This window comes from Meleagris gallopavo, chromosome 1, assembly GCF_905368555.1.
Source record: "Meleagris gallopavo chromosome 1, MGAL_WU_HG_1.1, whole genome shotgun sequence".
NCBI lineage: Eukaryota > Metazoa > Chordata > Aves > Galliformes > Phasianidae > Meleagris > Meleagris gallopavo.
In genome coordinates, this window is record NC_139404.1 from 103,047,411 (window position 1) to 103,071,836 (window position 24,426).

Consider the following 24,426-nt stretch of genomic DNA (forward strand, 5'->3'; position numbering starts at 1 on the left):
TCCAAAGCATACTGGGAGAAGTATCACTGTCAGTCTGAGCTATTGATCTCCCAGCATGCTAATAGTTAGAAATATTTTGCGTCTGGATTGCAGAAAAATTCTTGTAATAAAGACACAACCATCTGCTAGAAGTCATGGAGTAGTTTTTCATGTTATAATTAACTTTTATACCGTATATATGCAGTTTGGGGTTTGGGGTTGTTTTGGGGGAGCTAGGGAAGGAGGGATAGGGTGAGGAGTGATCTCTGGGATTTTTTTTTAACATAGAATGTGATTTAGTAAAACACAACCATATTCGCAAATGATGAAGAACACATTCATGTGAACGCTTACTTCATTTTGCATGTCAGCAGGACATTCAGTGACCATGTAAAAGAGGACTGGTTTTGTTTCTCCTCCCTCCCAAAAGGCTGGCTCTGGCCCCCAGCATTGTAGACAATAGCAGAGAAAAGCCATTTGGCACCTCAGGTATCTGCAGAAGACAGTTTATTGAAGAAGCTTTGGTTATCAGAAGTAATGAGAAGATGACCTGCAATTGAAAAACAGATTTGAAAGATTTCCTTGTACAAGGTTTCTGCAGACTTGGATAAGAAATTCTAAGAATCTGATTAGGAGATCCTGACAAATGTTTGTAAATTCATTTTGCACATGAAGAATTGGGGTGAACCTCTGTGTGAAGGCACTGGTAATTATGGAGAGAATACAATGCATGGAGTTTTCTGCTTTGAATGTGGAACTGTGTGTGCTGGTTTCATAATACCCATTATTATATTTTCATCTTGTAAAGAAACTGATGAAAGTGATGGGAAATTGCTTCATTATTTCAGAGCCTCACTCAAAATATTTTATTTCTTTCAGAGACTTGAAGATAGAAAATCTGTTGCTAGATGAAGACAACAATATCAAGCTCATTGGTATGAACCTAGTTTGGCAATTCCAGTATTTAAAATTGGTAATTTTATAAAGAGAATTTTTGAGTCTTCATAACCCTCCATGTGACAACTGCTAATGTTGCTGCAGAGAGGAGCTGGGAGAGTATAGATAGCAATCAAGCTGTTCCTGACAGCTTCTTGTGAAAAAATGTTCCAGTTATTTCAGCTTTAACTGGGTATAGGCATAATCCTTCATCTTCTAACAAGTGGCTTTCCTATTTAAATTAGGAACCTTGAAAGAATTAGAAAACTAGCACCACAGAAGTCATTTATTTTATTATCTTTATAATTTCGTATTTATTGAGGGATGGATTCTGCCCCCATATGCATATGCTTCTGCTGAAGTCAGTGGGAGTCGTACACATTTTTAGCAGCTGGCAAAATTTGGTCCTCTATTTATATTCTTTACATCTGATTCCAGAACCCAAAAAGAAATTGTCTTAGAGGGCTGTTTAAAAAATAAAAAGATTAATTAAAAAATAGAGACTTTGTTGCATTCAAGAATCCGTTGTATGCAGTGCTCGATTCATTCAAGTTGAGCAGACATTTTAGATTAATCATCTGTGGATGTACTTTCTCACTGCCTTTGCATAACTCCCATTAATGCTAATATGTGCACTGAAAAGAAATATGCCCTTTGTTAAAAAAAATAATATACATTTATATTTATTTCCTTGCCTCCACTTCTGCCAACAGCAGTTGCAGACTTAAAATGCTTGCCTGACTTTCTTCAAAAGGTTTCATCGTCTGAAAAGGAATGAAAAACACTTAACATTGGGGTCAAATGGACAGTCAGTATAATATATAAAGCACATACGTCTCCAAACAAACAAGAAGAGGATGGTTAATTAAATTTGAAATTCTTAAAAATTACTTAGGGAATTCAGTCTCTAGAAGAATTACCACAACTTTTAGTTGGTACTCTGTAGTGAATCAAATGTCTCTGGAAAAATAATAGCAAAAGAGAATGCTGCATTACGTCAGTTATGGGTCAAGAGGATACTGATATGTTACCATGAATCATTCATCAGAAATGATGGATACCACCCATTATCTTGATTTAGCGGATAAGTGAGACCAGATGGTTTGCAACAGTGCTGTATGAACATCTGATAGATTTAAAGAATTTCTATAACTTTCCTGTTATTGAGTGTTTGATTACACAACGCTATGTGAACTTGACATCCAAAACCAAATCTAATCAGATGATATGTGTTCAATTTAAACTTACATGCCAAAAAAGAACTTCAGAGCTGTTCCTGCAGTTTAAGTTGCTTCAGTTGCATAGAAAGGTCTCCTCACAGTGGGTGGTGTGGGATGCATAGAGAAAGAGACAGATCTGTAGCCCAGCTAGCATTGAGATAAATTGTCTTCAGGTCTGCAGCCTGATGTTTTTAAGCAGATTGTACACGGTATGTATTTTAAAACAAAGCAATTACATCCCACTGTCCAGCTGGGTATGTTATTGAAAAATAAAGGTTATTTTATTAGTAATAATTTCATTGTAAGCAAAAACAGATTAAAAATCAGTCAGCTCAAACACTTGCATTTTATCAACAGTCAGCTGAAGTCCGTTGTTTCCTCTCCTCCCATTCCCAAAGGAAAATCTCTGATCTAATATTCCAGAGAAGCCACTACTTGATTAAACAGCCCCAGACAGTTGGGATTTGTTTTCTGGTATAAACTAAATGTCCCATGTCCTGCTTCTGTGCAACACACTCAAGGGAAATGTTTCAGCACCTGTATGGAGCTGGTGGAATATACCTGATCATTTTCTTCTCATTCTCCTCCATGCTTATTCCCTCACTCAGATCATTCCACTTCTAGTAAAGTATGTAGTGTCTTCCTAGAAACATGATGAATCAGTTTCATTGTCATGTAGTGTAGCCCAGGAAAGTTCAGCGCTAGCAAAGAGTGTTTTGAGGGATTATGTGCTGCTTTTCATGCTTTCAAGGAAAGACACTGAGATACAAAGCATCTCACATTAACTGCTTTGGGGTAGGAGTTTACTCTCCATGTCTGGTGCAGCAGCAGACGCTCTAGCATCTAAAAATGGAAGATGAAAAATGTAATGTAAAGTGACATTGAAAATTCCTACTTGTTCATGCATTTCAGTGAGAACTGAATCCTTTGAGCGCCTTTCTTCATCGAGCTGCTTAATGACACTTTTTTAGTTAGAATATATTCTTAGATAGTATTATTAGAAAAATTCCATTTGCCGTGTTAAGTGAACTTATTCTTAGCTGCCTGGATAAGTCTCAAATCTGAGAACGTCAGGAGTGGAAATGCTGGAAGTAATTCACTTTTCTTTATCTACAAGCCAGCGGTGCCATGAAAGGTCACTCACAGAGCATGTGAAGCCCTTGGCGGTCTCCTCAAGGACCTGCAGCACCAAAAGGACCTTGCCTATAAGAAGCTCTGCTGAGGTCTCTGGAGCACTGCTGGCGTACACAGAGATCAAACTTGGCCATAAGCTCTCGCTTTGTACTAAGGCTTGTGCTATCAAATAGTTTCTTTGATATCCCAACTGTCACAGCTTCAGAGATAGCCATGTATCCATAGCTCAGTGTTGTAGTGTTGATTTCCTGGAGGCGTTGAGAAGTAGCGTAATGCGATACTTCGATAGCATGAAGAGTGGGGGTGGTGGTGCTTCCGTGTCATAATATTTACGCTGGAAAACCAAGCATGGCCTTTGATCTGAAATCTGTAATTAGCTAGGCTTATTGAAAGACGCCCAAGACAGAGACAGGGGTAGCAATAAAGTTATCAGTGTTAGTGGTAATTCCGTTCTTACTGAGATTAAAAGTGCATCCTTAATGCAAATCAGCTTGTGATTGCGATGCACTGCTATGGTATTCATAACAATATTCCCATTTATTTTGCAATGAAATCCCTGTCTCCAGTCTGCATGTGTTTGCACACATTTTTAATTCCAACAGACATGAGAAAAAAAAAGTACCCCAGCTGAGTTTTAATGAACGAGCACAAGTCAATGAGATGTTTGTAGTTTAAGCAAATAGGATAGTGAAAACTTTCACAGGAGGATACCTCCATTGATACCGACAAGCAGATGCTAGTTTACACCAGGTCAGTATATAAACATTATGTACTTGATTGTAAAGCACTGTACTGCAGTCAAGTAATTTTGAGGTGATATGTCATAGTAGGATAAAGACCACGACTAATACCTTGTAGAGGTATTATTTGTAGGAGTTTTTGAAGTATTTCACAGTTGACATAACCCCTCTCAGGCCATAGCTAATAAATAAATTAATTAAGTGGTTCCTCAGAAGTATTTGTATAAGCCCCAGGGATAACACATATCCAGCAAAGATGTTTAAACAGTGTACAGAGACAGTTATTTTCCATCAGGGGCAAGGAAATTGCCTTGATCCTCCCTTCAGCTGTTACAATGTGCTCCAGCAAAACCTTTTGAGCCTCTTTGACTGTTTAAATATGGTTGTGCTGCAGTTGCTTCCCCCTCAGAGAGCCAGCCAGTCCGCACTGTTCTTTAGGTGCTCCAACCCACACAGTCACTCTTATATGTGTATGTTTTGTAAGTATTATTTGTTTTTAGCCCCATTTCATAAAGGAACAAAGCTTACATGAATGCCTTGCCAGAGTGCTTTTAATACCATAAGGGATTCCTGTCTGATTTCTGTCATATTTGGCATGAGTTGAATACTAAAGGACAGGCTATTACTTCAAGTCTCATGCAAATAAGCAGGCAAATAAGGGAGAGAGACCCTAATTAGTAGAGGGAGTGTGGGCTCAGCAGTTACTTCTCATATTTGATCTACGAAATGCGATGCTTTGAGCCCAGTCAAGCAGGTGGGTAGCACACCCAGGAGGCTGCTACTTTATGAGATGTGTGGATGGAAGACACATCTTTATAGGAGCAGGATTCAGTGGTCTGCTACTTTGGGCTGCCTTATTTATATGTAAGATCATTTTCATTTTAAACATACTGATATTCTGAGAAGTTTTAAGAAGGCTGAACGAATAGAAAAGGAGATAAACAGATGTCAGTGTTCTTGATACTAGTATTTTTGTTGCAGCTATCATGAATAGCACGCTATTAATAAATGTGAACATCTTTGATTGTGACTATTCTAAGCCTTCCACTCATGGATATATTGCCCTACTGCAGAGGCAGATTTCCCAGCCTGTTAGCTTTGCCCACATTACCCTCATCCTTGTGAGTTTGCCGCCCTTCTTCCCCTTTATTATGTTACAGAATCAAATAATCTTTATGATCAGTAAAATCATCCGGTCCAACCATCAAGTCATGCCTGTGACTGCTCTAGTCCACATCCCTCAGTGCCGCATCCACACGGCTCTTGAACAGCTCCAGGGACAGTGACTCCACCACCTCCCTGGGCAGCCTGTGCCACTGCCTCACCACTCTTGCTGAGAAATGTTTTTTCCTAACATCCAACCTGACCCTCCCCTGGCGCAACTTGAGGCCATTCCCTCTCGTCCTATCTCTGTTACCTGGGAGAAGACCCCCACCTCAGCACAACCTCCTTTCAGGTGGTTGTATAGAGTGATGAGGTCACCCCTGAGCCTTTTCTTCTCCAAACTGAACAACCCCAGTTCCTTCAGCCGCTCCCCATCAGACTGCACTCCAGACCCCTCACAGCTTTGCTGCCCTTCTCTGGACACCCTCCAGGGCCTTGATGTCTTTCTTGTAGTGAGATGCCCAAAACGGAACAAAGTATTCCAGATGGGGCCTCACCAGCAGGTTGTTTGTCCTCTTTCAAGACCCTATGCAACTCTTCCTTGCTTTCCCTTGTCATCTCTGTTGCTGTGACTTCTTAATTGCTCTCTACCAAGCCAAGCGTGGGCCACCAGGCAGGGTGGGCCTGCATGCCCTGTCTGCATGTTGCCGCTGGCCACTTCTGCCACAGCTGCTGACCAAGCCACAGGCTGTTTTCACAGCTGCTCTCTCCTAATTTCTGTTCTTGCTTAGTGTTTTAATTTTTAAGATCCTTTCTGAAACACAACTCACCCTGAAGCCATACAAGCACTGGAGCAGACAAAGGAGATGGGGAGACCACCCTCCATGGCGCCAGCCTGGGCTTGGGCTGTCAGAGAGCACTTGTGAAACTGCAGTCTCCTTCAATGCCGAGGGACCATATCTTGCTCGTCATCAGTTCGTGATGCCAACTTTTGCCAGTTCCTTGCTGTTCCTGCCAGCAGAGAACATCAGATACACCCAGGGGCCAGAAATGGCATAATTCAAGACAGAAAGAGAAGGAGAGAGCCAAATAAACACATTCCCCTTCTTGCTTCAGGATCTCCCTGCATTGTTTTAGAGTTGAAATTCTGACACTGCAACCCTAACTGTGTGTAGTAGTTACAGAAAGCAACCTCCCTGCCTTAAATCTGGTGGCTCCTTTAAATGAAATAAAGGAAAACGTTGAAGAAGCAATACTTGGCCTCCTAGCAAAGCACTGCCACAGTATGGAACTCCTGACTGCCCAAAGTTAGTTTCTTCCCCATGGCCATCATGTACTGTATGGCACAAACTCAACTCCAATTGAGCTGTCCAATTTTGAGTGAATCACAGTTGCTTTATGAATAAAACTGATATTCATACATGTTGTGAGACTTTTTTTGTTTCTTGTCAAAACCTCTATTGATTTAGCACAAATTGTAGACAATTTTTCATGTGATTGATTTTTTCTTAAGCAGTTCATTGCATAGCTTTTGGTTAACATGTGCCTTTTCCTTTTTCTGTTTTGCTGTTTTACAGTTTTGCTGTATCTGTCTCTTTCATAACTGGTCTCTGTGCTTTTCACAGACTTTGGACTGAGCAACTGTGCAGGCATCCTGGGTTATTCTGATCCATTCAGCACCCAGTGTGGGAGCCCAGCATATGCAGCCCCTGAACTTCTGGCAAGGAAAAAATATGGGCCCAAAATAGACGTTTGGTCCATGTGAGTTACTTCTCAAGTTCATAATTTGTTACTTTTATTGTTACCGTCTGCTCAAATGAGAAATAAGCAAGAAAATCTGTTTAATTAGCATGACTCTTTGAACTATTTTATACGAATATCTTGATTTGAAAGAGAGCTTTTGCATAACCGTATGTAGATTGATAGAAAGCAGAACAGGGTGTGATTGCAGTAAAGCCCAACTTGATCGATGACTCTGAGACACATTAGTGAGACACATGTTGTGTCTTTTGGCACAAGAAGATGAACATTTTTTTCGTTTTCCCTGAAGGATCCTCAAGCTTTTATACAGTCTCTGTGCACTATCCACAGTCAAGTCTGGCAGAAGATGTGAAATCCATTCCAGTCATCATTTTGAAAGCATAGCAGTTAGAAGGGAAGAAGAAATGGCCAGAATATTTGTGATCATTAGCACCTAGCAGTGTTCAGGCAAAAGAACAGACAGCGACAGAGGAAGCTAAAAAGGTGTTCTGGAGTCATTTGTTTGTGGTACTGTTACAGATTATGAAATGCCTTCTGCCCTCCTGTTGGCTATGGTGTCAGTTATCATTGCCTGTCCTGAAGAAGAATTAGATGAAATCAACTAACTTTTAGCTTTTATTAGTATCTGAAGATTTTCCTTCACCAGTGAACTGGGGATAATAAAATATTAATAAATTTAAATAAAATTATAGAATTGTGTTTTTTCCCAAGTTGAAGTGTTTGAAATGCTCTGAAAATAGAAAGAACTGTATAAGTGCTGCTCCTGCTAAGAAAGGTTGGCCATTGTTTATATGTGAGACTAGGACATGGATTAATTAATCTCTCATATTGGTCAGCACTGTGATACCTAAAGACTCTTGAAAATTTCCCCTATGGAAGCCTTATCCTGTAGCCCATGCTTCAGAGAGACTCACAGCTAAACTGTCAAGCAACTACTTCATTTCTTACCCTGCAGTGGGCCATCCCTCCACATCAAGGGTGAGATTACCAGCCCTGAGGAATGCTCTTACTGGTACTGGAATGCAAACAGAGCACAGTCATTCCTGTAAACCATTTAAACTTCTCCAGTAATAATATCCTGCTTTTTTTTTTTCATCGAAGAAAGAAAAATATGGTTAACCCCTGCCCTTCCTCATAGCTGAACAAATGATTGCTGTGATCATAGTTCGTAAAAGCACATTGGTTTGGTTTCTTTCTGTTCACATGCATTCATTCAGCAGACTGGGGAAACCAATTCCCAAAAGGAAGGAATTCCACTCAATTGAATTTAAAGCTCTTTTAAGAGGGAAAAGAATAAGAATCCACTTTTCATCGCTGGCTCTGCTGGGTATAAATAAGCAATAACTTTTCTGCTCTGAAAAATGTGATTGTTCACACCTGATCTTTGTGCTGCACCAGAGGGCATGAGGGTCAGCAGAAACCTTTGTGCACTGAACCAGGACCAGTGATGTTCCTGTTGACATTGGCAGTCATACCCAGGGCAGCAGCGGGACATGGCTGCTGAAAGCATGGCATTTAAGCAGCCTGATGGGAGACATAACTGTGAAGCAAAATTGATTGAGAATTTGCCTAACAGCTGGGCTTGGTTCTGTGAGACCCAGCTTATGTCCTACAAGTTTTGTGACCCTCCATGAGTAAACCTCTGCAAATTCGTGCCCAAGTCATTGTGCACAGCAGAAGAGTTCCTAATAACTGTCAGACATTAAAGATGACATGCAGTCAGAAAGTCTAAGCCTAATTATTTCATTGTTCCTGATTATTTTGGTTTCTTTTTCTGTGTTTTCTTTTAGTGGGGTGAACATGTACGCGATGTTGACTGGAACATTACCTTTTACTGTGGAGCCATTCAGCTTAAGAGCTTTGTACCAGAAAATGGTGGACAAAGAAATGAACCCTTTTCCCACCCAACTCTCCACAGGTAATCAAAAAAGTGCGTTCAGACCTATTCAGATCCAGTTGGTTGGAACCATTGCATTGAGTTTTGGATTGCAAGTTGTGTTACCAGCATGGTATGCTAATAGTGAAAAATGATCTTTTTGGTTTTAGTCTTGAGCAGATCTGCAGGAGTTGTTGCAGTATAACTCTTTTCGCTTTAACTTTTGTGTATAAGCTGGAGAAACACTAAGTTGTACTGAACATGAGAGAAGAACAAATCTGTGAAAGCCAGTGAAATTGCTTTCACAGAATAGCTGGTCAGTTTTGCATGTTCAGATATTTTAGCATAGGTTATGGATATATAAGCACGTTATTTTGGAGTAACACATTCTTGGGAGTTATCATGATTAGGATTGTATGATCATAGAATCATAGAATGGCTTAGGTAAGCTACCTTGAATGACCTCACATGCATAATGAAATAATGACACACACATACAGAAAGTTAATTTGGGACAGTGACCTGTGATAAACTTTGTGTGTTCATAAAATGCAAATTTGTTGTTGCGTTAATATTAGAAAAATGAACTTTTCTTCAAAGCCATGTCACTAGGCAACAGAATCATTTTTCAGCTTATAGCAAGACTGTGTCAGCATTTGGAATAAACTATGCTTTGTACTTTAGTTTTATTTTTGTGTGCTAAATTTGATGTTCATGAGAGCTTCTGTTCTCGTCTGGCAGACTGTTTGCAAGGAAATTAAAAGATTGCTAATAGAAAAAGGGTGAACGATCGTGTATTTTAGTTAGTACACTAATGACAGCAAACCACTGTCATGGGGTATAAGAAAAAGCCCTTACAAGTTGTTTCACAAGATGAATTCTCCAAGTGCAGATTTTCCTGCTTGCAGAATAAATAGATGGTTAAGGATTTTCTCACATAGGTTATCTGTGAATGAAGTGGAATATGTTGTTCCTCTTTCACTCAGCATCTGTACAAAGTACATGTTTTCTGCCAGCAATTCGTGTTGCTGGCATGTTGTAAAGTGGTAGGTTTACAAGTGATGGGATGCTGCAGTCTTGCTTTGTATTTTATGTGGTTGGAGTATTTGCTCTTTCCATTCTGGAGACTCCCCTGTAGGATTCAGCTGCACAAAACCACTGTTTGAATGTTCTATCATACATAGAAGCCCCACTGAGTAAATTAAAATGAAGATTATACCAACTGTTTCACACTGTACTGATCTAGAAGCCAAATCTTTTGCATCAATTGCAACATTACTCTTGAATTCAGGGACTTGGATATAGTTGTAAAGATTTGCCAAGTTTGCCAAATAGTTTACTGAACTGACCTCCCACAGTGAGGCTTTTACCAGAAAACAGCTGTTGTTTAATGGCGGTGCAGTAGCTTTGAACTGATGTACTGCCTTCTCAATCATTGTTTTGTTTCAAGCACAGCTATCTTTATGTGGGAGGTTTCACTGACTTTACAGGGAGAACTCATGCACTGAAGTCTGAATTACCCATGAAAGGCCTGGAGAAGACCAGACCTTGTGTAGCAAAAGAGATAATACTACTTTTGACAGGTTTCCTTTTGCTGTTTCATTCATCCTACAGTTTTATCATGGAGATCAAATTTTCTCACAGTCGCATCTTTTGACATTATGATCTCCAATGAAAACAGTGTTTGTTTATCCTCTAAGAACAATAGAAGCTTGAACTTTCAGAGATGATGGAAAATTAGTGGAACAGATTTAAACTTGTTAACCTTTATTCAACAAAGTGTGAACAAAGGTATGCATCAGTCCTTGATTTAAGCCAGCAGGTTTGCACATTCACCAACATGGCAAACTGTGATTTAAGATGACATTTGTTCTTGCCACATTTAGCCGTTGGGTCAGTAGATAGAAAATCAGCTGCTCTGCCCTGCAAATTGTTTTATTGGTTAACCTCTTAGGTTAACCTTCTTTTTCATAAATCAGGTTTCCTTTTTCTGTAAATTCACAGATAGAGATTGCAGAAGAGATATCTTGTAGTAGTACGTTTTGCTTGGTCCTTGTCCTCTCTTTTAACATTTTACTACACAGCTGCTGAATGCAGGGCTCCTTTATAAAAGTAGCTGTTCTTACCACTAAACAAGAGTATGCTTTATTTGTATTAGTTACAGTTTTGTGTGACTATGGACACCCAAAGGAACTGTGTAGCAACAGGGAAAACTGGTGGGGTTAGTATTTGATTTTCCCACTTAGGAAACAATTTTTCATTAAGTTGCTTACACAACAGAGCTATCTGATTATTGATTTGAGGTGAGCAGAGTTCAGTTGTTAAGAAAGTTGATATTCACCTTGCATTCATTCCTTTTTTTCCTCCATGTACTGCTTCTGTGTTTTTATGGTCTTCCTTTCAGTCTAGAGAAGTGCATTTGAGACTAAAGAATCTCTCTAAAAAGATGTTTTTTTAATCTTTAGCACATTCACTTGATAATCTTTCTGTTTAGATGATGGAATTTTTGTAAGAAAATCCCACCTTTCATATCTGAGAGCCTGAAAGGTAATATCAAGTGGCACACTATCTTTTAATGATCACTTACACGTGATCCCCTTTTTAAAGCCTGTCAAACACTACCTACCGCATGTGCAACTGTGTTTTCCATGCTTTTGCAGCAGAGGAGAAGCATTACCTTTTAAGAGCATTCAGAAGTCAATCACTTAAAACTTCAGCACACGGGTCAACTCATAACTTCTGTTTCTTCTATGAAATACAGATTAATTGCTATCATCAAATCATACAATCATCAAGGTTGGAAAAGACCTTTAAGGTCACCCAGTCCAACCATCAGTCCACCCCCACCATGCCCACTGACCACATCCCTCAGTGCCACACAGCTCTTGAACACCTCCAGGGACGGTGACTCCACCACCTCAATCAATCAGATCCGTCCTGGGAAGTTATTGCAGCCCAGCTAAATGTTAACAGCTGCCAGAAGTGGAGAGGCAGTGCTGCCACATGGAGGTGCATGCAAATTCTTAACAAACACAAGCAATCATCTGTCCATGCCTGTAGTTCGGAGCTTACTCTGGCGTTGTAAAATTAAATGACCGTATTTCATTTTCTCTGTCCAGTTTCATAAACAACAGCTATATGCCCGGTTTTAGTCAGGCACCCACTTATACTGTGGCATCCTCTAAATGAGACACTAACTTCATTTTATTCATGACAAAGAAAATGGAAGCAACAGAGGTCTTGTAGCCCATACCTGAAGCTCTTCCCATTTCTGTTCATTACTGAACTCAATCTATTAAAGAAGTTTTAAGAGAAAGTTGTTTTTTTTTCTCATGGTACTAATCTCTCATTTGTCTAAAGAGCAAACTTTGCCCCAAAGTTACACCATGGAAACAAAATTCCATCAAGTGCAGGTCACTGGTTAATCAGATTAGTGCTGTCCTCGAGTTCGTCATAAATGAGGCCCTCACATTCCCTCACATAATGAAGCATTGGAGGGATAATTCACAGCATCCTTTGTTCATGAAGCTACTTGGTTCAGCATGAAAAGCAGCTTCAAATGGGTCCAAAAACCGGTTCATTCACTTCATGTTTACTTCCCGAGGGATTAATTTTGCTGTCCTGCAGCTGTGTGGCTTAAGTGAAAAAGACTTATTCTTCTTTCTACCACCTAACAGCTCAGGTGGGCAAAGGTGCTGCTACAAATCTTCTCATTGCCTGGATAGCACTGGCAAAGAAGCTTCTCTGGAGGGCTCCCGTCTCTGGAATCAGTTTCCCCTGGTCTGAACCTGCTGCACTTCGTACTGCTTCGCAAGCCGCCTTTAATCAGTCTGTCTTTTGCCAAAGGGAAAAAAACAGGGTCTTTAAGGAGCTGTTAGCTGATGTGGGGGCCTAGGGGGATGGTGGCTGGTTTGGGGAGGGGCTGTTTTGTGTTAGGAAGAGTGCTCTGAACCCATGGGATGCATGCGGTTTCTAGCGGGAAGCACTGGGAAGAGAGGAACTAAAATGGCAGAACAATGGGGCGCTTGTTTTCCGTAACGGAGGGGTTGGCGCCCAAGATGTGTTGACGTGCGGGCTTTCAGGGTACGCAGGGAACAGCCCTAACATCAGCTTGCAGGAGATTTATGAACTTGGATGTAGTCTCTTCCTGCGGTTTCCACAATACTGCTGTCGTAAGAAAATAACAAAAATGTTGGGAAAGACTTAAATTGAAGTACCTGACATAAATCAGTGATTTGTGAAGACAGAGCTTAGAAAACACCTAGCTCATGCCTAGCTGGACTGGTAAATACATAATCATAACTCTCTCTCTTCCTAATATAAACTTCTCAGTGCTAGACCTGCATTGCATTGGATATCCTCTCAGGGCCTTCTCCGGCTGATGTCTGATGGTTGCAGGATGGTGAAACTAGAAGTTATCCATGCTGTTAGGTCTTGGCACCTATCAAATCTAATATTGACTTATTTGATGAGAAACCCTCCCTTACCCACTGCTCTGCTCTGATGCATCAGCCCAGCCAGCCTGTCACTTTGAGCTCAGAGATCTGAAAATGCTTGGGTCGACAGCCAGACAAACACAAAGAAGTCTTGTAGAAGAGAACCCCGTAAAGGCAATGGCACTGTGTCTAGGTTCCTATTTCCAGACAAACACACTGTGAGCAGGCATATTGTTCTCCGTCAGCTGAATATGGGAGGAAGGATTCATAAGGGTTTCACAGTTGTGCTGGTGAAGAAGATGAGTCATGGCTGCTGTCCTTCAGAATAGGGGACAGTATTTCCATTTCAGGCTCTTTAACTCTTTCTCATATAGAATCATAGAATGGCTGAGGTTGGAAGGGACCCCGCAGATCATCAAGTTCCAACCCCACTGTCACAGGCAGGGCTACCAACCTCCAGATCTAGTGCTAGACCAGGTTGCCTAGGGCCCCATCCAACCTGGTCTTGAACACCTCCACGGATGGGCTCTGAAAAAAATCCAAAGATATTAAATATTTCACCAAGTCATAAGTACGCCAGTGGTTCTACTACTACTGCCCAAGGTCTACACAAGGTCTCTGCAAGATTTGGATTCAAATAGATAAGACATGCACAGGAGAGTCTAGGAACTGTAGCTCTGCAGCAGAATGAGGTGGAAAAAAGCTTCCAAATTGCTGTCCTTCCAAGCTGGAGAAAACTGCTGCAGCAATCATTTCTGTCTTTTGGTTGCCAGTGACAGAAAGTGCACATTCAGGATGCACTTGGTATCTCACTTCACTGTATCTCCTCTACAAAATTATTCTGGTTTTGGCTTTCCCAGAATTAGGTTTCTTTGTCTTTTGTGTAGGGAATAGTAGAGAACATATTTAACTCGTCATTGACTTGTAGTTGATAAGCTGAATGTAACCTTGATAATTTGAGGAATAAAGACTAGAAACAGCTAAAACAGAATTTATTTTAAGTTCAGACATTGACTTATTTTGAGTCTTAAATCACTTGATTTCATTGTTCATAAGCGTGTAAGAAGTACATGACTTAGAAATACAGGAAAACTACTTTTGAGTTTTTTTGCAAGAAAATCCCAAGGGATGGTTGAATGTCATTGAAAGTTGAAAGTTCAGTATTTGAAAAAAGAATGAAGGCCATTAATTTTACTCTTTTAATTTGGCCAAAACCTCCTGCAACTGATTGTAGTCTGGATGGAAGCCAGAAGAGAATTTCTCCTGTCAATGGGAGCAGAAAACTCAGTTCTCTATGTCTTTCCTCCCAGCTCTCCATCCCTCCCCTCCTTTCCACTCAGCCCCAGTCTATCTCTTTCTGTTCTGTACTCTGTATGAGTGATTTTCTAATATCCTCATTTCTCAAACAAAAATGAAGTAAGTTTTGACTAGCTTGGTCAGAAACTTCAAACAAGCTCTGTAACAAAAGGTTCTTTTTCACGTCTCCTTTATGACTCTATAAATCTTTGTTTATTTCAGTTACCAATCCTGTATCAAGCTTTCTTTGTTTTTCAGGACATTTGAGCATACTGTATAGAAAAAGTTGCATTTTAGTATGTTCTTGGTCAGGCATAACAACCCAACTATTGTATTAAGTCATAAAGTATATCATGGAATCATAGAATCACAAGTTTGGAAAGGAGCTACAAGATCATCTGGTCCAACCGTCCTCCCACTACCTTTGCTACCACAAGCTACTAAACCATATCTTGTAGCTCCACATCCAGATGCCTCTTGAACACTGCCAGGGACGGCAACTCCACCACCTCCCTGGGCATATGGATATATATATATATGGCATATATGACATAGCAATTGTCTTTTCTTGATTTCTTCACAGCGGCCATAAACTTTCTACGATCTCTACTAGAGCCAGATCCTGCAAAGAGACCAAACATCCAGCAGGCACTTGCGAATCGGTGGCTTAATGAGAATTACCCTGGGAGAGCACCACCTAATGTCACATATCCAAACAGGTACAAAGAGTGGAGAAAACCTGCCAGTGTGTATGTACATTAAAATGTGAACAACTGTCATGCTACATTTTCATTCCTTATATGACAGCATCCCACTGCATTTTCTGAGATTGCTTTTTTGACTCAATTTTTAAAGTTATAAGGATTGGTCATTAAATGTGTGCTTCCCAAAGTGGTCAAAAACAGTAGCTTAAATTAGAAGATGGCATATGATACAGTTGTGAAGTAGTCTGAAGTGCAGATCATGTGAACTTAGAATGGACGTGTACGAAGACATCACTTGTAGTCTTGTCCTTATTTGTCATAGAGCCATGATATTTTCCAATAGAGGCTATACCCATTTCTGATGCATATGTGAGGGTTCTGTGTATTAGGTAAACATGCAGACCGTGGTGCGAAAGGTCAGAGTTAAATAATCTTGCCTTGTTGGTTGTTGATCTTTAATACCTGTGCAGTACTAAATGCGTGACTAATGCAAACAGATAACGAATCTCATGACCAGACCAAATTGCAATTTAGGGAAAAACAACTAAGAAAGAAAAATACTTCTGGTCCACTTTAGAAACAATCTTTCTTAACTTTCAGCATCTTTAGTATGGAGTCTTCACATGAGCCAGTCAACCTGGGCTCTCATTACAGTCAACAGAGAAAAATTTTTACAGAATGATTTATCTGACTTCTCTTTGATTCTGCAGCAGGATGACATTGTGCCCAGGAGATTCTGCTTTCTCTCGTGTGACTGTAAATGGAGCCTCAGGCAACTCACTTAGAAATGTATGTCTATACTTGATCTGATTAAACCTCCTTCCTGCATCAAAGCCTTTCCGCTGTGTCTTACACACAATCTCATACCTGCAGAAGATGTTGTAGGAGTTACTAGCTTGCAGGCCAATATCCAAACCAGCACTGAGGCAGATAGAGCAACTTAAAGCTTAATTTTGGAGCTTAAAATTTGATAGTACCCCAGAATTTCAGTCCTAACTCACTAATAGGCAAATCACTATGAGAAGAGACTGAATTCTACCCTACTATTTAATCAAGTGCCAGATCCTGATACAGCATACACCTAGGGGTGTGACAGCCTATCTTTGAATGTCAGAACCACTGTCCTCACTCCAAAGTGATTTGTTGTTCACCAAATAGGCCATCTTTCTGTGTTGGTGCCCTGAAGGTCTAAGTGCCTAGGCAAACTCAGACTGTACATATAGACAGCCTTGAGCATTCATCTGAAATCGCAATTTTGCTGTTAAAAGTGCCTCCCCATCTGTTTTTCCCTCTGGTACTGCTAGCCAGGTGAATAGGACATGTTTAAGAGCTGGAGGACCCAACCCTGTGGGGCTGAGAGACACTTTTCCTTCTGTGTGCACAGGGAACTGAGGTGCACTAGTTTACCAGCAGACATTTCCCTTCCCAAGTACTGTGTTGTGGACAATGATTGTGACCATGTATTTCTTTGACCTGAGCAGAATAAGATGTCTCTCACTCACAAAATCTGGTTGGAGAGACATTGAACAGCTTGGATACTTGTTCTCCAAAGGGTGACATCGCTAGATCCATCCACTGAAGCGTATGTGAGGCTAACTGCGTGCAGTGGGATCATAGGATCATACATAGAATGGCTTGAGTTGGAAGGGACCTTAAAGGTCATCTAGTTCCAACCCTCTGCCTTGGACAGAATTGCCAACCAAAACACTCAGACCCATAGGAAGGATTGTTTTGCAGGGAGCAAGATGGAGAACAGGCAGACTCATTATTTCAGCATTACTGCCTGAAATTTAAGGTCAATTGAGTTAATTTGTATAACAAAAGGAAATCTGAGTTCCATGGTGCATTGGACTGTACTGAAGTGCACTCTACATAGGAACATTATATGGTAAAGAAGGAGAAAACAAGTGTAAACTGAATGAATCGTTAAGCTAATGAAATCACTGCCATAATGAGGCTAATCAGTCTACTAAATGTGGCATCTGTTAAATGAATGTAAGTGTAACTGAGAGCTATACGGGTAATTTAATTCTCTTGCTGAGTGTGTTCTATCTAAGAAGAGGAAAAAAGACAGAAATACAGCTTGAATGTGATTTCAGAATTCTTCTGCGTTTGTAGGTGCATTTTCATGCCTCTGTTTTTGAGTTACTTGCAGTTATCAGGCCTCAGTCAGGCTGTGATGGACGTACCACTTCAGAGCTTGCTCACTGGTGCAGTTAGGTCATACGCTCACGAGAGAGGCTGGCCTCTACTAGATACAATAGCTGTGCCACAGTGCTTATGGAGTGCCCATTAATCATTTTCTCCTAAAGGCAAGCAAATCATATGTAAGAACAGAAGAAAACGCAGAGCTGAACTATAGAGAGGGCATATGTTTGTTCATGCATTTATGCAGATATGGTGATGATAGTATTCCTTTCCTATTAGAAGCACTTTTAAACAGCTCGTTAATGTGGAGTGCTACCCTCTCTTATTAAAGAAATTGGTTACTTTTTTTTCCTTATTGCATTGTTTTTTCTCATTGTTTGATGTGAAAACAAGAGCAAAGTAACTACTTGTTCTGTCAGAACCAAAATTGTATGATGAAGTCAATGAAGCTGTAAAGGATGAAAGCCATACAGAATCCTTCTTTACCTTCTTTTTTTTCTTTTCTTTTTTTTTTTTTTTTTTTTTTTCGGATTATATTTCTACAATTTAATTAGTTTATTCCTCAAGATTGACCTATCTAGAATTTGTCATACTGAAGCCTTGTAGGAAAAATACAGTAAAGGTTGAAATATTTAAAGACTTGTCTTGCCTCTTTTTAAAGTTGTTCAGAGAGTATTGCTGGGGTCAGCCTCAGCAGAGTGTCCAAGTTTCTGCTAGTGTGCAAATGTGGGTAAGATAATATCAACATTGTTCTGAAAAACCCACTACTTAATTTGCAAGGAATCGTGCTTTCTATCATAAACAAGAAGCTATGTTCTGTTCTTGCAGTCCTCTTCTACCAATTTCAGGTAGCAACCATTGTTACTGAGACAGGAACATAGTAGGTAAAGAGAAAGCATGGAGATAAGGTAGAATAACAGCAGAAACTGCATTTTCAGGAGAATGTTCTCTCAGGCTTTTTAAAAGCTTGCTGTTGTTAAAGAAATTCCCTGAAGGCAAGCAAATATTTCCAATTTTGCTCAGCACTTCAAGCAGAAATTGCTTAAATTTTTTTTGCTGCCCAGATGCCTTACTGTGCAATGGCCAAGATACGTTTTGGTTATGAACACTCTAGAAAACCACCCAAGCATTCTTTAGCTGCAGAATGCATGTTAATAAGAGTGCTGAGTAAAGGAAAACAGTAATTTGAGATTTTCCATACTCTGTTTTTCATCTTGTCTAAGTCCTTCTCATATCAGACCCAGACTGCACACCATGGCAAAGGTGTACAAGACAAGGGTGTAGCAGAGAAGGGGTGAGAAAGGTAGGTAATTATACCTTTCTCTCTAAATATATAATAGCTCATAACTTAGGCTTCCCTGAGTTGCCCTGGGCAAATATTAGGCTTGATGTTGGAAGCAAGGAATATTTTTTAGAAAGCAAACAAAATCCTGCGTTTCTTTGGAGATGGATAGGAATTGATGGGAACATCTGGGAATCTGGCCAGCAACTTTAGGTACCTAAATAAGAGTCCTCTGGAAAATCTGTTTTTAACATAGCCTGTAAAAGTTATTTACAGTTTCACAGGTTCTGTACTGCATTTCTCACCTTGGCTAAGTCTGTTATGGACTCTACAGAAAAGCACATCCATAAACTTGTATTGCATTTCTGCTTTTAACCAACATGAGTATAATAGCAGCTTTACCATTTTGAGAGCTGCTGTAATAATCCTTCCTATATGTCATCTTTCTCTGTGGTAAAGTTCTCTAGCTATTTTGTGCATGAATATTGTGCAATAGATGAGGAATGAAGCTGAACACTGGTGTTTGGTTACGAGAGTCATTTCAGAAAGCAAAATGTCACTACCTAAGTTGGATTTTGCCTCTTTCCCTTCAAAATCAGCTGGATTCTCTTGATGGTTTTCACCATCGATCACATCTAGGATAACAAACTGAGACATCCTGAGCATCACAGTGCCATTTCCCTTCATGATTTCACATAAGGTCAGTTTGAACTGGCAGGAAGAGTTCTGTTTGTTCAACTGTCAGGATGTTCCATCTTGCACGTGGTTCCGTAGCAATCTGCCTTTTTCATACCTACTCACGTCTGCACTACTGAGCCTTCCAGATCCCTTCTCTACCGTCGCTAACAAGGCTCTGTTGCTGGGAAGACAGTAGAAGCAATGTGCTCTGCTTCTCTTCTTTCTGCAGAATCCACTTGGAGGACCTCAGCCAAAGCGTGCTGCTCCATATGACTGAGAAGCTTGGCTATAAGAACAGCGATGTCATCAACACTGTGCTCTCAAACAGGGCAAGTCACACACTTGCTATCTACTTTCTTCTTAATAAGAAGCTGGAGCGCTACCTGGCAAGCCTTAGAGTAAGTACTGCTTGATGCTGATTCTTTGGACAAGCAGGTGAGAGGGTAAAAAAATGCTTAAAAGTTTCTTAAGGCATTACCCACGTTGGTTTATTTTTTCCCAATTCTGTCACAGTAACCATGAAATGGAGGTATTCCTTGCAAACTAAAAGCATTATTTCAAATAATAATTCTCCAGGTTGCTGAGATAACTACTTATAGTCTTTACATCTTGTGAGAAGCATTTCCAGAGAAGTACATTAGTTCTCCATAGAAAACTAGTGATAAATTTGCCATCCTAGGATAGGCTGTTGTGCAGTCAGTGTATGTGTATGCAGTCCAGCCCATTTGACTTGGCAAATGTTCTCCCACTTCTTTAGCATTGCTCTCCGTAAAATCCATGCCCTTCAGTGCCTGTGCTAATGGTGCACAGCTGCCCAGCTCACCTAGCTGAGACCCCTGAAGGGAACACCCGTGAGAGCCTGCAATGCCTTGTGCTTCCCTCCCTCTGCTGTGGAACTGCACTGTGTGTGGCTGAAGGGAGCAATCACCTTGCCACACCACCCTTTCTTCTACATCTGGGGCAACTGAACTCCCTAGCTGTGTTTTGCATTGCACTTGCTCAAGTATTAGGATGGGCAAAGTGCACAAAGGCAAGCTGGCACTCCCTCTTCTCATGGCCTCTCCACACAACTGTCTGTGTTCAGGCGAGGAGTCTTAAACAGCTAAGAGTCTGTAGGTTCCTACATCACAGTAGTGTGGGTTTTTTTCTTTATGAAATGCTTTTTCCCTTTGAGAAATTATCCCCGATTACCTTTTCTTCTGACAACAGCTTCTTAGTTTTTTCTCTTTTCAGTTCTCATAACAAGTATGTTTTAATGATGGCATCAATGATGTTTAGAATGTAATGGATCATATTCATCATCTCCATAAGTTGATGCGACTCTACTTTATGCCTAGAGTGGACATGGTCCATTAAGCAGTAGCTAAACATCAGTTTTCTCTAATTATCTTACATACTTTGATTTTCTATGCTCCTCTCTCCACAGAAATCTGAAGTCCAGGACAATATTTGCCACAAGAACCAGCTATACCAGATTGACAAGTACAAGGCAAATAAAGACTCCTATGAGGTAAAGCTCATTAAAGCTTCTTAAGGTATTTGAAAAACAGGCTGAATTTGAGGATCTCCAGCAGTTGGGATTAAGACAATGAGTTTCTGGAACTGTGAGGAAAAAAAAAGATCTGTACAGAACAATTCTCTCAATTTCTTTTTGAAAGAAAAAAATAGCAGCCGCCTGGAGTGGAAGTTTAAAGATGACTTTCAGCTTTCATGAGAAAAAATCCTCTGTTTAGCAAAGTAAAGCAAAATTTCTTCAGGGGGCCCTTTAGTTTCCTTCTGAGCTGCACGTTGCTGTAGAAGACCATATCTTAATTGTCTTGAGTTGAAAGACCTTGGTGGTGCAGGGCAAAAAGCTGAGTGACTGCCAGGGTTCACCTTCCATGATGCAATGTAGATCTGCATAGCAGAGTGCACTGACCTGGCAAAGCCCAGGCTAAACTATTAGAAACAGTAAAACTATATTAGCACAAAACTCTGCCCAAGTGAATTTTTTGCTTCCCAGCAGAACTGACTGAGAACTAGCCCACTGTGTTGTGAGGGACTTCCCTTGGCCAGAGCAAAGATTGAACCAGGTTACTGTTCACTCTGTTTGTCTCCAGTCTTCTTGCTCGCATTAGAGGAGGTAGTTTATATTAAAGGAATCCTCTCCTGTCTGGATTTTTGTTCCCTGGCTGTTACTTGGTGAAGCACTAAAGTTACAAGGATTGTGTGAACTATACAAGTTGTATCTTACGACATAAATAGCAGTGTTCCCAAGGAGCTTGCTACTCTTCAGTGCTGGATTGATGATTTAATTGCAGGGACAGATGTGTTTCGTGGCTGCTTTTGTTTATTTTAAAGACTGCTTGCAAATTTAATAGAAAAACTTGAGTCGCAAGCCAGATGGAAATATCAGGGCGAAGCACTTTTACCATTCTTTTCTTACATAAATTGAAACCACCTTACTTAAAATGTATCAGCAGTGGGTAGACTCAGTGAATATTGTATTTCAAAATGCTCTGTGACAGTTTACCTCAAACTGCTGCAGGCAAATGTCCTCTTGGAACTCAGGCAGGTCCCCAGAGGTTGTGATGCAGGCATTGCACGGTGCATCCTGACCCTGCCAGGCTCAGATTCCTCCAGCTGCCTGTGCTGCCTCCCTGCACAATGCCGAAGAGCCCCAGCAGTACACTGCATAGCATTCAGGCACTGGCTTACTGCTTCTGCATCCATACTGCATGCAGGGGAGTCTGCAGCAAGGCCTGTGTGAGCACCTGCACAGAGCTAGTGTGCATAACTGGTAATGGTGTGACTCAGTGACCCTAGGCTTCTCCAAAGCCTCTCCTGTGCTCACAGTTAGTCCCAAAGAAGCTATTTAGAGGATGAGGGTGTGTCTTTTCTTTCTTGAAATAGTTACCTTAATGCAATCTCAGTGCAGACGCTGTGATAATGATACAGTATAATCTCTTTCTAAATGGGCACAGCTGAATATAAAGCATGTTGATAATGCGTTAGCTGTATTTGCACGAGAGGATTGTATAACACCAGGACAGGTAAAGCAGCATGCTTGGGTGAATGCAAGCCCCGAGATTATTCTGCCGTTTACAGCTGTGGTAGATGTCTGCTAATATGCCATCGGGGGATGGATGGAAGTGCCTGGATTGTGCCGCTGGGATCAGCAGGTGCTGCTGGACCTCAGGGTGACAGAATTCATAAGCTGGGAGCGATTCATGAGCTGTGATCAGGGTCCCCCTGCCCTCCTCTGTGCCCAGCCTGAAAACAGTGGGAGGCCCTGGTTCTCAGACAGATACCCCCAAGTCAGCATGGCTGTGTGTTGCCGTGGCAATACCAGGAGAGAGGTGGTCAGGCACAGGCAGAAGCAGCTGACTGTGTTTCTTCCACCTCCCTCTGTCATGTAAAATGAGGACATTCTGTGGGCCAGGACCAGCTGCCAGAAACACTGGCTGTTGCTGGGCCATGCAGTGTAGCACATGGGCAGGGGACAGGCCTAGCCCACCTGTCCCTTCAGTGTCTGAAACTGGGTGGTAGCAGTGGTGTGCCAGGGCTGGGGTGCTGAGAGTTTCTCTCAGGGCTAAGCATCTGGATGGGTTTGCAGGCTGGCCTTATTTTAGCACTTGGGGCAGTTGAGCAGTGTCTTTTTTTGCAGGAGAGGCCACAGGTGGTGAGCAATCATTCCTGCAGCAAACCCAAGGACCAGTGCTGAGGATCCCTGCTTTCCCTTAGACGAGCCGATGGGCTCAGGCTCGAGGAATTTGTGATTTTAGGAACTTATATCGTCATCCTATCACAATATCAGGCATGGCCAAGGCAAATACCTGTTATCTTCCTTTCAAGTCCATTGCAGGACTAGTTTGGATTTTAGGGTCGAGGTCAGGACAGGAAATAGCAGAGGCTGATGTAATGCTGAACCTATTCAAGTATAACATACCGGCACAACCCTTTCATTGTGCAGCAGCATGCCATTGCATGGCTGCGTATAGCACGGTAAGGAGTGAACTTCTATAACTCCCCCAAAGGAGCACTTCCTTTCCTTCTTAAAATATAATAGCATGTGGAAACTTGGGACTTTAGGATTTTCATTGTTCCCTCTCCTACAATGATCATCAAAGAGAAGGAATTTTAGTAAATTTAAAAAATAAAATTATTTACAGCATTCTTCTGGGATATAGTAATTCATTGCCGGATGTGTGAATTTGCTTTTTCATCAGTGCTTCAATTGTACAACACAACTGTGCTGCTGCTGCTAGTAAAACATTACAGCAGCATAAAAACAAAGTCATGGGCATGTGGAACATAGAATCGTAGAACGATTAAGGCTGGAAAAGACCTCTAAGGTCATCCAATACAACCATCATCCCACCCCACCACGCCCACTGCCCACGTCCCTCAGTGCCACATCCACATGGCTCTTGAACACCTCCAGGGACGGTGACTGCACCACCTCCCTGGGCAGCCTATGCCATTGCCTCACCACTTTTGCTGAGAAGTTGTTAGCAATACCCAATCTGAACCTCCCCTGGCACAACTTGAGGCCATTCCCTCTCGTCCTATGGCTATTACCTGGAAGAAGAGTCTGACACCCACCTTGCCACAGCCTCTTTTCAGGTGGTTGTAGAGAGAGATGAGGTCTCCCCTCAGCCTCCTCTTCTCCAGGCAAATATCTTCTCCAGCGTATTTCAGAACAGAGCAGTTAGGGGTTCTGGCTTTGCACTTGCAAAAAGGCTAAAAATATTGCAGTGCTGCAGTGTCCTGCATGCTGACAGATGTTGCAGCATCCAAAATGCAAATTCTTTCCTCACCTACTCAAATAGCAGAAAGCTGTTAAACAATTTTGATGGACTCCTTTAGACTTTATGTAGTCACCACGCAGTCTCACTCACTTTAAAAAAAACGATATGTGGTAGAACCTAGTCTCTGCTGAACTTGGCAGCAGTGTCTTGCAGCCTTGGGAGAAAAAAATAGTTTGGTGAGCTCCAAATTAAACGTGTAGCTCCCACTGACTTTATTGGTGTAGTCCGTTATTCACACAGCATTATTATTATTGCTGCTATTGTTGTTATTACTGTTGTTATTACTTCATCAACATCAGTAGTGACTGTGCTCACCAAAATGCTATCTGGGACTGGTCAGAT

General features: G+C 41.2%; 1 protein-coding gene across 2 annotated transcripts in view; it reads left to right on the forward strand.

Annotated features, from left to right (window-relative positions):
- HUNK (hormonally up-regulated Neu-associated kinase) overlaps positions 1 to 24,426 on the forward strand; it is a 57,576-nt gene that overhangs the window by 26,105 nt on the left and 7,045 nt on the right. For both annotated transcript variants that reach the window (XM_085241880.1, XM_085241886.1), the window contains exons 3-8: positions 859 to 914; positions 6,739 to 6,874; positions 8,665 to 8,792; positions 15,066 to 15,201; positions 19,524 to 19,692; positions 20,721 to 20,804. In XM_085241880.1, coding sequence (XP_085098006.1) covers positions 859 to 914; positions 6,739 to 6,874; positions 8,665 to 8,792; positions 15,066 to 15,201; positions 19,524 to 19,692; positions 20,721 to 20,804 — 709 coding nt within the window. The remainder of the gene's footprint in view (positions 1 to 858; positions 915 to 6,738; positions 6,875 to 8,664; positions 8,793 to 15,065; positions 15,202 to 19,523; positions 19,693 to 20,720; positions 20,805 to 24,426) is intronic.